We start from the raw sequence: 13,372 nt of genomic DNA, 5'->3' as shown, positions 1-13,372 counted from the left end.
CGGGCACGCCCCTCTAACGGCCCGGATTGGCCTGGCCGTGCACTCACGGGCCAATGGCGTCCGTCCCGGCCCTCGGTCACGCCCCCTTCCCCAGGCGCGGGCACGCGACCGCTCCGTTCCTCCGGTGCGCGCTCTGGGCTCCCCGCCCCCTCCGCGCGCGCAGCTCCCCGCGGCCGCCGCCGCCTGTAACCTGCGCCGCCAGGATGTGGCTGGGGGCTGACGTCGGGTCCAGATGTGGCCCCGGCCCCGCCCACCCCCGGGGCCGGGCCGCCCACACCGAGCCGCGGCGCGCTCGGCAGCTGTCCCGCCTGCCACAATGCGCGGCGAAGCTGCGGCCGCAACTTGGCGTGGTGGTCCCTAACGTCGCCGCTCGGCATCCTTAGAACCGGCCGCCCCTGACGCCGCGCGGGGACCCCAGTCGTCCGCGCCCCCCATGCGCTCGCTCTTCGGTGCCCGGCCGGGCCGGCGCCTCGCAGACGCGGAGCCGCGCGGGTGACGGCAGAGGCGGCTGCGCGCCCAGCCCAGCCCAGCCCGAGGAGAGGGCGCGCCGCGCCCCCGCCCCCCGCCCGCTCTCCCGAGGCCGTGGGTGCGGATGCGCGGCTGACGCCTCGCAGCAAGAGCACCGCCGCCGGCCCCAGCCCGCAGCATGGCAGCCGCCGCCTATGTGGACCACTTCGCCGCCGAGTGCCTCGTGTCCATGTCGAGCCGCGCGGTCGTGCACGGGCCGCGTGAGGGGCCGGAGTCCCGGCCCGAGGGCGCGGCCGCGGTCGCCACCCCCACGCTGCCCCGCGTGGAGGAGCGCCGCGACGGTAAGGACAGCGCCTCGCTCTTCGTGGTGGCGCGGATCCTAGCGGACCTCAACCAGCAAGCACCGGCGCCCGTCCCGGCGGAGCGCAGGGAGGGCGCCGCGGCCCGGAAGGCGAGGACCCCCTGCCGCCTGCCGCCGCCCGCCCCCGAGCCCGCCTCCCCCGGCGCCGAAGGCGCGGTGGCCGCGCCCCCCAGCCCGGCGTGGAGCGAGCCAGAGCCCGAGGCGGCGCTGGAGCCCGAGCGGGAGCCGGGGCCCGCGGGGAGCGGCGAGCCCGGCCTCAGACAAAGGGGCCGGCGGGGCCGAAGTCGCGCCGACCTCGAGTCCCCGCAGAGGAAGCACAAGTGCCACTACGCGGGCTGCGAGAAAGTTTACGGGAAATCCTCGCACCTCAAGGCGCACCTGAGAACTCACACAGGTCAGTGGGGCGGCGCGGGCGCCCGGATCGCGCGGACGGGGTCGGCGCGAGCTGCCCGACCACGCCCCCGGAGCCGCCGGCGGGGCGCGAGGTAGGGGCCGGGCGGGCCGGGACGCCCGGGCTTCGCCCTTTCCCCCGTCGCTCCAACCCGCGGCTGGCCCCGCGCGCGGTGCGAGGCGGGTCCTGGCTCTTGGAGCCGGCGCCCGCCAGGCGACCGCGCCCCCGCCGGGCACGCCCCCTCCCCGGGCGCGCCCGAGTGGGGCCGCGGGGGCGGATGTAGTCATCTGGGTCGGGGGCGGGGACCCCGCCCGGCCGGGGGGCGGTGCTGGCAGGTGCGGACAGCCTGGGTGTGGACCGCAGGCGGCACTCGTGACGGTGGGGCGCCCGGTAGCGGGGGCAGGGGACGCTCTTCGGGGTCCCTCCTAGTCTCCTCCCCGCCGCCCGGGCGCGCGCTCAGGAGGGGAGGGGCCGTCCCCGGCGCGCGGCGGGCGAAGTTCACGTAGGGACAAGGCTTCCTTCGCCACTCGGCACATTCTCCGCTCTCTTCTTCCTGTAATTTTTCCAGCGCTCTAAGGTTTAATTTGTCGTAACCAGAGTCAGCGGCGGCGCTGGGCGATGCGGGGGGCGGTCCCGGCTCCCGCTCCCCGCCTGCGGCTCTTTGTGGGAGCCCCCGCCCAGCCGGCCGGCGGGGGCGCGCCCGGCCCTAGGGCTCTTCGGCCTCGCAGCTCTCTCTGGAAAGGAATGCCCTGGCTGCTGCCTGGCCTCCGTGCTGACCTCTCGCCTGCCCACCTCTTACCTGCTCTGGGCTGGTGCGCGGCGCGCGGCACCTGCGCCAGGGCGGGCGCTGAACCTCCAGCCTGGGGATCACCGCCCGCCCCCGCCAGCCCAGCGGCAGCAGTTCCCACGCCCGACCCGATACTTTGTACTTGATTCATCTATGGCCGTTCCTTCCCCCCCTTTTTGTTTCGTTTTTAACACAAAGATGAAAACGTTTTAATGGACGGCAATCCTTCCCCATTTTGGTGTGAAGAATTATATGCTTCCCCTGAGCTCACGTGAGTTCTTCTGTGACACTCACCTTTTCTGGGGGCAGGCTCAAAACCCATGTACTGAATATTGTTGCCTTGTGACCAAGGGTGGTGGTCTCTCATTTGTAAAATAGTTCACGTAGTGATTAAAAGGCATAAAAAGAACCTGCAGCCTTGGAGACCATAGAGTTGAAGGCCCCCTTTTCCCGGTACATTTGGAACTGAAAGGGCCCGAGGTCTGCAGGTGAGGCTTTCGAATTTCGGACTTTCACTCGGGAGGCTGTTGTGGCCGCCCCAAACCGCGTGGCAAGTGATGGGATAGAGAGTGAGAGCGGGGCCATTTCTAGGCATTCGGGGTCAGTTAAGGGTGTGGGGGCTCAGGTTGGGGGTGGGGATCAGTGTGGATTCAGAGTTCAGCTCGGGACGCGGCTGCAGAGTGGGTGTGGCCCTGGGGGAGGGGCCAGGCAAGGCTAGGCTGGGCTCGGCTCCAGGTGGACCCTGAGTATCGGGTGGGGGCAGCGCTTGGGGCGTGGCTGGGGTTGAGATCCGCTTTGGGGGACGATGCCTGTGTTGGGCGGGATACTTAATTTTCGGGAAATTTTTCTACAGCCCCTGTCAGGGTGGCCTGCCACTGGCAGCACCGGTAGCTGGGAATTGAGGAGGGGGGTGGCCGAGGGGAGGGGCTCGCCGTGGTGGGCGGGGCCCGCTCGTCAGGGCCTCAGCCCTGGGATGTCTTCCTGGTGGGTTCACCTCCGGCTTCAGGCTCTGGCCCCGCGGGAGCCCCTTGACTAGAATATTGGTGCAGGGGCGCTGGAGACTCGGGCCTCCCGCCGTAGGTGGGGCCAGTTTCCTCGGAGCGCCTGAAAACCGAAGGCAGGCAAAAGAGAATGGAACAAACCCTTTGAGCGTTTGCAGTGTGCTACAGTGTCCATTCTTGAAACAGAGAAACTGTTCCACCCTTCAGTTGTGCAGACATCAGAAGTGCTACCTCCAGGGTGGAAACTGGCCTCCAAGTCGGGAGTGCACAGGGCTCCGGCAGCGGGGTGGCGGGGAGTTGGGAAGAATGCAGATTTCCAGGCCCCTGATGCCGACCTAATACACACAGTTCCAGCCCGCAGCTGGGAATGCGTGTTACCGGTACCCCAGGTGACCCATTATGAGGGTTGCACTGCCCAGAAACCTGCCCCTGGAGGGAGTCTGGTTCAGCACCTGGCGGAGGGCACCCCTGGGAAGCCCATTTCCAGTTCCTGCCCAGGTGTACAGAGCATAAGTAACTGGTGTTCCTCAAGGGAGAAGAGGAGCATCTTGCAGAAGGAAGAAACCCAGGCAGGCCTCAGGGATGACTGAGAAGGCAGGCCACGAGGGGATAGCTTTGCTGCAGCCATGGGCTCTGAGGTGTCCGTGGTTTGTGGGCCTCTAGCAGCATTGTGGGGTCTCTGCAGTCAGTGACGGAGGTCATGCTGAACCCTGTGCTCTATTAGGTGCGGGAAGGTGCCCCTGCCCCGCTTCCCGCCATCTCCAGGATCCACAGTAATTTCATGGCAGAGGGTGAATATCAAAACCAGGAAGGTAGCCAGCTGCTCTGTGCTGTTCCTCTGTGACCAGGGACCGGTTCCCAGGTCTCCCTGCAACTTAGTGATGTCTGCCCTGACCACCTGCAAAGTCTTCAGGGAAATGAGGTCAAGTATGTGAAGACCCTTTGGGAAATGCAAGGGTCAGCCTTGACTCTGGAGGCACTTGTGGTCCCTTGGCCGCAGCTCTGCTCTGGTTTTCCACCGCCACTGTCTGAACAGTTGCATGCTGAGAGCTTTCTGTCCTGGTTAGCTGTGTAGCAGTGTGGTCTCCCACTCCCACTCTCCCAGGAGTTATTCTGTGGACACTTTGGTCTCTGTCACATTTAGGTTATTGTTGATGTTATAACGAATGCATAACACCAAACCTAGAAAAGCGTCTTTGCAGCTTGTGCTACTTTATTATTTGGCCAGTTAGAACTTCCCAGTCCAGATCTGGAAAGTTTGCTAAAAGGAGCGTAGGGGAGTAGCAAGACCAGGAGCAGATTTTCTTGGAGACTGAGGTGCTTTGATGCAGAAATTCAAGGACTTACCTTCGGACAGGTCAGGCTGGGGCCCTCTTGAGGGCAGACTGGCTCCCCAGATCCTGCCTCTGGAGAGGTCCTGCATGTTGTCCTGAGTGGGGAGACTTGGTAGGCCCCCAGCAGAATGGCCACTTGGTCTTTCTTGGCAGAGAAACCCTGAATACATTACTACCTATTTGTTCCCAAAAATAATTGTTTTCAAAACTGCTCTGTGCCCTGTTTTCCCTCCAGCACTGGAGCTGAAACATCTCTCTGCATGCTGGGCCCTCTCTGGGTTCTGGGGGTTCCACGGAAAGGTGAGCATAGTGGGGTACACAGCCTTCCCTCCTGCAGTACCCGAGGCATATTTGTGGTCACCTGGCCCTGTTTGGGGTGGAGGAGGGAAGTAGAATAAGATCATGTTCTGTCAGCCATTTCCTGTGATAATTTGGGTGGGGTTAACCTGAAATTTATCTTTACCCACTGAAGCAGGGATTTGATCCTGACAGATTATCGCGACCCCTCCCCCAAGGCACACTCTGGCTTTAGAGGCTTGTTTCCAAGTACACTGTTCCCTGAGCACCCTGCAGATGCTCCCTAATGCTGCCTCGGAAAGCAGAGCAGAGGACATCTTGGTGGGATCTCCTTTACCCAGGGTAAAGCCAGGCTTGTTGGTGGCCTGTGCCTTGTTCAGAGACCACACAGGCCAGTGGCTCAGCACTTCCACCCCTCCCTCTCACACCTTCGCAGTCCCAGGTTGCCAGTGGCCCTAGTTGTGAAACTCCTGAAACAATGCAGAAGTGTATGCAGCATGGGAGGTGCAGCCTGCACCACTACCAAACCACTGTTACCCCACATTGGTGTTTTTCTTTACAGACCTTCTAGATGGATTTGCACGTATGCATACATGTGTATCCACATAGACATTTTGAAACATGCATAAATAGGATCCTAGCAAACATCCCACTGCTGGCATTTTGTTCTGTGTGTGTGCTTAAATGAGGCATCTTCATTCTTTTTCCCAGCCACATGGTATTCCAAGTTGTGGTTATATGGCTGTATTTACCCTTATTTACCCTTCACTTATGGACAGGACAGCTACATTGCCTTTTTTGTTTTTCGCTATTACAAGTTGTGTTTCAGTGGACTCTGAGGTGTGTGTGTCTTGGTGCAGGGAAGCTGGCATTTCTGTAGGATTGAGACCTAGTGGTGGTATTAACAGGGTTGATAAGCGTTGGTGAAATTTGCTGTGGAGTTACTATGTTATGTTTTTAAAGGAAGTAGACCGCAGTTGTTGGTCCCCCCCTCCCCCGAGGGAGAGACCTATTGTGTCACCACTCCACCTTCTTGAAAATGTTTACTTCTCCCAGTTCTCCTTTTTTATGTGTGAGAACATTGAGAACATTTAAAACAGTACCAGCAAAACTACTGTCACTCCCGCACGCCTGGTGGCTGGCTCTCCTGGCCATCTTCAGTTCTGGTTTTACAGAGATTGGAGAGTGTGTGGTGGGCTCTCAGCCCCGGAGCAGTTGGTTGGGGGCTGGTGTGGTGTTGTCTCTGCCCCCACTCCCCACTCCGCTGAAAGCGGACTGGAGGCCGTGCTGCCTGAGCCAACTGATAGGAGGCAGTTCATTAAACCAGTAGCCTGTGTCTGGGGCTTCACATGTCTGGAACACAGCAGAGATGGGGGCCCGATCCTTCTGAGTAGGTGCCATGAAGCCCACTTCTCAAGCTCTGACAGCCTCCGGCCCTTAGGTCCTGTTGGCTCCCACTTTACACATAGTTTTAATATGATTGGTTACTGGGGAAGGGCGAAAGACATGGATAGCAGCTAAAGGCAGGGGAGGAAACAAACCAGCAGGTTGTTAACATATGCGTGTGTAAGTCTGTGTGTTTAAATGGGTCATGAAGAAGCCCTGCAGTCAACCAGTGCTGGAACAAGCGTGGGGCCATTTGTGGAGGGGCACGTGTGTCTCCACAGCAGTCCCTGAGGTCTGCATGAGAGACCCTGGAATAACTAACGCTCTAGCAGGGATCTTGAGATACCAAGGCACTGTGAAGTGTGTTCAGTTTGTGTTTTCAGGAAGCAGTTAAAATAGTTTTAAAAATAAAAACTTCTAGAATGGTGCACTCAGCTCTCACAATCCTAAGACTTCCAGACTGTTTGCTCTAGGGGCCAGGCATCGTTCTGTTTGTATTAGTTTACATCAAGCTATCTAATCTTCACCAGGACCCTGTGAAGTAGGCTCTCTTATTATTACCAAATTTCAAATAAGCTAAGGCTTCGATGCCTTAGGAATCATGCCCAAGGTCACACAGTAAGTGAGGGTGGAACTGGGATTGGAACTGGGGCTTGCGCCTGGGCAGGCGCTCCTGAGGTGGGTGTACCTACTGTGTCCTACTGCCACTCCTGTCTGGATCAGTGTTTCAGGTGACTGCAGGTGAGCAGGGCCCTGTGGTAGTAGAAACCTGGATGTCCCTGGTACATGGCTTCCCGCACAGATTTTTGCTGCTGCTTGAAGATTGAGGGAGTAGTACAGTGAACACTCCAGTACTCTTCCCATAGGGTCATTGGATCATATTTTGCCACATTTTTCTCCTTTCTTCCTTCCCTTTTTCTTTCTAAAGAAAGAAAAATTAATTTTTCGTCTATATTTTTTTCCCTTTTCCATCTCACCTCTCTCTTTAACTTATGTATTATCTGATACACAGTCCATATTCAGTTCCCCTGGTGATTCCTAAAATGTCCATTATAGGATTCAGGATCCAGTCAATCACACGTTGTGTTTGGTCATCCTATTTAGTTTCTCTTAGCTTAGGATAGTTCCCCATCTTTTGGTCTTTTATTATATTACACTGGCATTTGAAGGCCCGAAGCCAGTTGTCTTGTAGAGCAACTCACAATCTGGATTGGTCTGATTGTTTCCCGTGATCAGGTCTGGTTTAAACACATTTTGGTCCAAAATATGGCACAGGTGATGTTGGGCGCTTCCATTGCATCATGGGGACGGGGACATGGGATATTAGCCTGTCCCACTGCAGGATCACATGGTTAAGGTGGGCGACCAGGCTCAGCCCGTTCCATCCAGCTCGTTGGTTTCTACTCCATCTTCCAACTTCCTTGACTAGACAGATGTTGGGGGTTGGATTCAGCTTTGGAAGGCTTTCGAAGTCAAAGGACCGACTGAAGGAGGCCTGGGGGCTCCTTTCCCCAAACAAGCAGGGCACCTTGATTTTCCTTTGAATGAAAATGGCTCCAGATGGTATGAAGAGCCAGCTCAAGGGTAGCTGTGAGAGTGTTCTTGGTCAGCCCGCCTGAATGCTGGCCCTGTGGCCACAGGCAGCCTGTCTCCCAGGGCTGGGGAGGCCCTACGACGGGTGACACCTTCAAAGTCCTGGTCTTTATGTGCTTTCAAGAAATAAACAAAAATTGTCCTAAGTCCACACACCTGAGCCTGTTTTTCTTTCTTTTCAAAGCCCCAAATGGGATTATTTTCTTGAGAAGTCAACTTCCGGTCGAGATGGGACTAGACTCTCCAGCTTGGCGATTCAAAAGCAGCCGCTGTGCTGTGTGGCTGGGGTTGGGGTCATGGAGACAGCCACCAGTGCAGTCCTTGGGGTGGGAGATACTGAGTTCAGAAGGCTTTGGACACTTTTCTGGGCCAATATGACGGGAACTTGAACTTGTTTTACTCTTGGCATCAATTGGGCACTGGGCACAGAAGAAATCCTCACCCAACCAAAAGCTCTGCCATTTGGCCGTGAACACACACGTATGCTTCCATATCCATGTACATGTGTATAAACACATGTGGGTGTGTGTGTGAGTGGATGTGGCACCCTGCTCATGCTTGCTGAACGGAGGAGCATGCACACCTGGAACACAGTGGCTATGTGGAACCTCTGATTTCTAGTCCAGTTTTAGATCTTAGGTCCGTCTTCACCCCCAGCCAATGTGGATCAGCTGTTTGTGAGTCAGGCTCTTGGGAGAGACATGGAGTTTGCTCAGTTCAAACTGGGGCTGTGGTGAAGGGGCTGTGCCTTCGCACCCTGCTGCCCCACCCAGCAGAGGGACCAGGCTCCTGTGTCCTCCACACTGCTTCAGTTCCCCTCCTGATGCAGGGCCAGGCTGTGATCACCATTTGCTGTTGGGCATTGTGTGTGTGCGTGCATATGTGTGTGTGTGTGTGTGTGTGTGGTGGCAGGGGTGGGGCGGGGGGAGGGCACAGCATGGCACCAAGCACCAGAAACTCAGCCTTGACCAGTCCCTGGTTTTTACCAACATCATTCTGGACAAACAAGACAGAGAGAGCATTTGGCAGGGGGAGGATTCTGTTTATTGTTCTCTGTTTTTGAAGTTCATCACAAAAACACTTGCTAACCAGAAACTTGGCTACACTCCGTGGCCATTGGCCAGTCTGTCCCAAGGTGACTTGTTTGGAGAAGCACTGAGGCTTGATGCCTCAGATTAAATGTCCTTGTGCTGGTGCCACAGGGGTGTGGCTTACTCTGCATGGATGGGTGACCCTGGGTCCCCAGGCACAGGGCACAGGCTTGTCTCCTTGAAGCTGGAGCCCACACTGCACCATGAAAGAGCTCTGCATGAATTGAAGGCCCAAAGCAAAAATCGCTCACCAAAGAGCATGTGGCTCAGAGCCTACCTCGGCCTCCTGTCTCAGGAGAAGCTTCTAAAGGTGGAGTTGTGGCACGTGCCTGTCTCCTGTGAGCACAGGCCAGGCGGGAGGAAGCTTGGGAGTGGGGAGAGGATGATGTGAGCTCAGAGGAACCACGGACTTGCCCCCGACTCCAGCGTCCACTAGACACACATGGGAGGTGAGGTGATGCCTAAGCAGCCTGGCGAGTGGTCAGGGCCCTGGTTGGGGCCTCCTCACTCCCTTTTGGAGCACTGGCAGCTAATCCTTGGGGGTCTACCATCCTTTCCTGGTCTGGCCTTGTTGGAGGACTCATCTGCCTTCCTCCTGGAGTAAGGAGAGCCTGTGAACAAAGCAGTGACCCCAAGGCCTATGGCCACCGGGGATGGCAGGGGCGTTGTGCTTCCATATGTGGTCCAAGCTGTGGCTGGGGAGGCCAAATGTCCTGGTATGTGGGAGGTGGTCAGGTGCTCCCTGGAGATCTAACAGGTATGCATGGGTTAGTGAGATCTGAGAGTCCTTGGGCCACACCTAAGTATGTGCAGGGCCCGTGATACAGCCAGAATTTCCTCCTCTAATAAACTCCCTCTCTGAGACTTTCTACTTGTCTTTAACTCTTTTATTGTCTAAATGCTCACTGTAAAGAAGAAGAATAAAGGGAACTTGGTTTAGGGCTGTGGGTGGAAGTTAAAGTTAATGGCGGAGCATGAATGGGGTGTCTGCAAGGAATTGTTAGAAAGGAGATTGGAAATAGAGCAAAGGCGTATGTAAGTTCAGAACCTGACTCCTTTGTCGACTGGGAGTGGGGCAGAGGGCATGGGTCCAGCAGGTCATTGGTCTCGGGTTACCAGAAAGGTGAAGGCTATTCACCCGGGCCATTGGCTGGGGTTGCTGCTCAAAGCCAGGATCTGGGAGCCGGAGTCAGCACCTTGGGGTGCACCCGGGCATCATAGCAACAACAAACCCCAACACATTTTCATGGACCAGGGCGGATAAATGGGAGTTAATGACATGGTTGCCACACATCTGAATCTGGGATATGCAAATGTGACACACAGTCTGAGGGTTTGGCAGGCTCTCCATGGTCTTGCTTTGCGTACTTTGGCCTATCTGCTCTCCCGACTTACTACCCGTTGTCCTCACCTGCATGACTGGCCATATCTGGTTTGTCTACTGGTCATTGAAGGCATCTATAGGGGTGCCATCTATCTGCCCGCATGTCCCTTTCCTGCTAGGCATGCTAAGTGGCCCAGGGCAAGGCAGGCAGGGACTCAGATTCCCTCCATCCCATTGCTAGGATCTCACTTCCTTCCTCCGCCCGCCTTACACATGGAAGGATTCTGCTGTGCTCGTCCACCAGTTGTCGTTTTTGTCTCTTAGCAGGGATGGTGGCAGGAGGATGCCTCACACAGCAGCACGTGAGGACCCACAGGGACTCTGGCCCCTTGCAGCTGTGCGTTCAGAGGGAAGATGCCCAAGTTTTATTATCTTTTCCAGAGTGCCCTTTTTTTCTGCTTGCATGGCAGGCCCTTTCTAAAATTACAGCCATAGGTTGCTTAATGACAGGGGTGCGTTCTGAGAAATGTGTCGTTAGGCAGTTTCGTTCTCATGTGAACATCATAGAATGTACTTATTATGCATACCTAGACGGCATAGCCTACTGCACACCTAGGCTATATGGTGTAGCCTATTGCTTCTAGGCTACAAGCCTGTACCACATGGTACTGTCCTGAATACTGTGGGCAACTGTAACACAGTGGTATGCATTTTGTATCTAAATATAGAAAAAGTACAATTAAAACGGGGTATCATCTTATGGGACCAGCCTCTCATCCCACGTGGACTGTCATTGTTTGAAACGTCATTATGTGGTGCATGGCTGTATTTTGCTGCTTGGCCTAAGGTGCCAGGGCATTCTCTGGGTAAGCCTGAGGGGCTTTGCAGGATACCGTGTTTTATCAAGGTTGAAATTCGTTGTAGCACTTTACACGGTGTCCCCTTTGTGGCTGACAGAGCAGGAGCCCTTCAGTGTCTACTGTCACAGGTGTAGAGCTGCTGTGTTGGCGAGCAGGTGGGTGGTTGTCCTGAATTACTGTCAGGCTTTAGAGTCTTACAGGAAATACAGCCTTGGCTACTTATAGCTTGTGATTTGAAGTTTCCCTAATGATGGGCTGGGCAGTACACTTTAGCAGTTTGCTTTGGACAAATTGTATCATTCTTAATTTCACACACTTTAGCCTTTGAGAAACTTCAAAGTTTGTTTCCCCGATCTTCCTAGTTGCCCTGGATTATGAGCCAAGCATTTGAATTCCTTTGCACGTGTAGCACTGCACATGACCTTGGAAGATGTATACTTAGTGTGTGCGTGTGTGTGTGTGTGTGTGTGTGTGTGTATATGCCCGTATTTGCGTGCGTGTGTGTGTGTGTGCTCGTGTATGCACATGCACATGTGGTCAGCCATGCAGCCAAGTCTCAGAACAATCGTTCCACTGGAAGTAACCCAGTCTGGAGGCGTCTGGCCAGGTGGTGCGGTCTGCAGCACGATGTTTGTTTCTCCCAGCCCCATGAACCCCAGTGGGGCTGGTCTCTACAAGAGCAGGGTAGGAAGCAGCAGTGCATGCCCAGCCGTGGCTGTGTAGGCAGAATCAGCCTTCAGGATGGAGGGTGGGACCCTGGAGCCATGCCCGAGTGTGTGTACCATTAGTCCCTGATGGGGCACTCCATCTGGGGCCATTCTGCCCCCTGGTCTCTCTGCTCCTCCTCTGCAAACCAGGGGGTCCAGCAACCTGTTGGGATCCTGGCCCTGGCCGGATTAATGGATGGGAACTGAGCTCCTTGGCTGCCCAGCTGAGGTTCAGTGTGGCCCCATTCTCACTTCCTCTACTCCCCCTTGTACTCTGGGATCTCAGTATTTCTTTAAGAGTCTTGAGGGATTTCCAGCCGTCAGGACAAGCAGGTGGGTGGGTATGCAGGGGAGCAGACCGCTGGCGGCCTGAGGAGAGAGGGGAAAGGTACCCCTTCTTTGTGCTGTCTGTAGCTGCTCAGCCTGGGAGACACTGTGGGGGAGGCTGTGGCTTCCTCCTTCCGCCCTCTGGGGATGCCCTGGCGGCCTGTTCCTTGGGGTGTTGGGAGGAGGTAGCTTGGCTGACTGTCCCTGCTCACGGTCAGGGTCCTCCTACACAGCAGAACTGGAGGTAAACACTGGGTTGCCTTGGCAACTGGGCTGTACCACAGCTCCAAGTGCTCCTGACTAGAGAAGTTCCCATTGTCTGAAGTTTCTAGGATGGGTTTCTATTTTGATTTTTTTCTTTTTTTTTTTTTTTTTTAATTAGCAAGAATGACTAAGATACCAAAATGTCTGACCTGGTTTCTATAATTTCTTAATAAACATTTGTCTTCCCTTTATAGGAGGAATGTTTTAGTGATTCATTGACTTTTCTTTTAGACGGTGGCGAGGCCCTGGTGAGGCAGTGCGGGGGCAGCAAAGAGGGCCCCCCACTGCCGACAGCTGGCACGGGAGGCTGGGAGAGCACTGGCCACAATCCAGGGACCAGGCGTTCTTACGTAAACACCACACGAGGATTTTATTGGCTTTGAGGCTAATTAAGTTCCATGGAAAATTTTGGGGAGATGCCTTTCCCCTGTTGGGTGTTCAGATACCCATAACCGGTGCTTCCAGAAGCTGTCTGAAGGCTGATGAGTCTGACTGAGCCCGAGGAGCGCCCTCCCACCCAGTGCTGGACTCTCCTGCCAGAGGCCTGGCCCCTCCCTGCAGGTCAGGGCATGTGCTTGTTTATACCTTGTTGGTGATTGCTGTTAAATTCTAACTGCTCACGTAGGTAGCCTGGGCTGGCTGCACCCAGTGGGTGGCCTCCCGCCCCCCCGCCTGCTGTCTCGTGGGAGTGCCCCAGGTGGCACTTTGCTGTGGGAGATGCAGCCGCAGGCTCTCACACAGGCCTGACCCTTCACCTTGGATTTCACTGGGCTTCCCTGCTTTGCCCACCCATGGATTATCTTGTACAGAGTCACCCCCCCAATGGAGGAGCCAGGTGAGGATCCAAGGAAGTGGCTTTGTTTATTTTACTATCAGTAGGGCTAACCCAGGTTGCCCTGGTGGGTGGTGTGTCCTGTGAGCCTCTCTGCCTCTAGGCCTGTTTCCAGGGTCTCGTCTTCATTGTAGACCTGCAGGTCTATTTGGGTCCCTTCTCACGACTGAGGCAGGCTGAGGATGTGCTGAGTTGGGCTGGGCTGCCTCCTGGGTCCTCTCTCCACTGCCCTCACGGCCATCCTCAGGCATGAACCTGCCTAAAAAGTCTTTCTCTGCAGCAGCTGCCGTGGCAGTTGCCAAAGGAGCTCAGCACTAAAAAAAAAAGTTCAGATTTGCTGCATTTGTTT

The 13,372-nt window shown here is 55.9% G+C and overlaps 1 protein-coding gene across 1 annotated transcript in view; it reads left to right on the top strand.

Annotated features, from left to right (window-relative positions):
* The first annotated feature begins 224 nt into the window (after nt 1-224).
* KLF13 (Kruppel like factor 13) overlaps nt 225-13,372 on the top strand; it is a 50,155-nt gene continuing 37,007 nt past the window's right edge. The window contains exon 1 of the mRNA XM_033190706.1: nt 225-1,223. Coding sequence (XP_033046597.1) covers nt 647-1,223 — 577 coding nt within the window. The 5' untranslated portion in view covers nt 225-646. The remainder of the gene's footprint in view (nt 1,224-13,372) is intronic.

Source organism: Trachypithecus francoisi, unplaced genomic scaffold, assembly GCF_009764315.1.
Source record: "Trachypithecus francoisi isolate TF-2019V2 unplaced genomic scaffold, Tfra_2.0 Lachesis_group3, whole genome shotgun sequence".
Lineage (NCBI taxonomy): Eukaryota > Metazoa > Chordata > Mammalia > Primates > Cercopithecidae > Trachypithecus > Trachypithecus francoisi.
The sequence above is the reverse complement of the archived record's forward strand: the minus strand, read 5'-3'. Positions and strand labels throughout refer to the sequence as shown.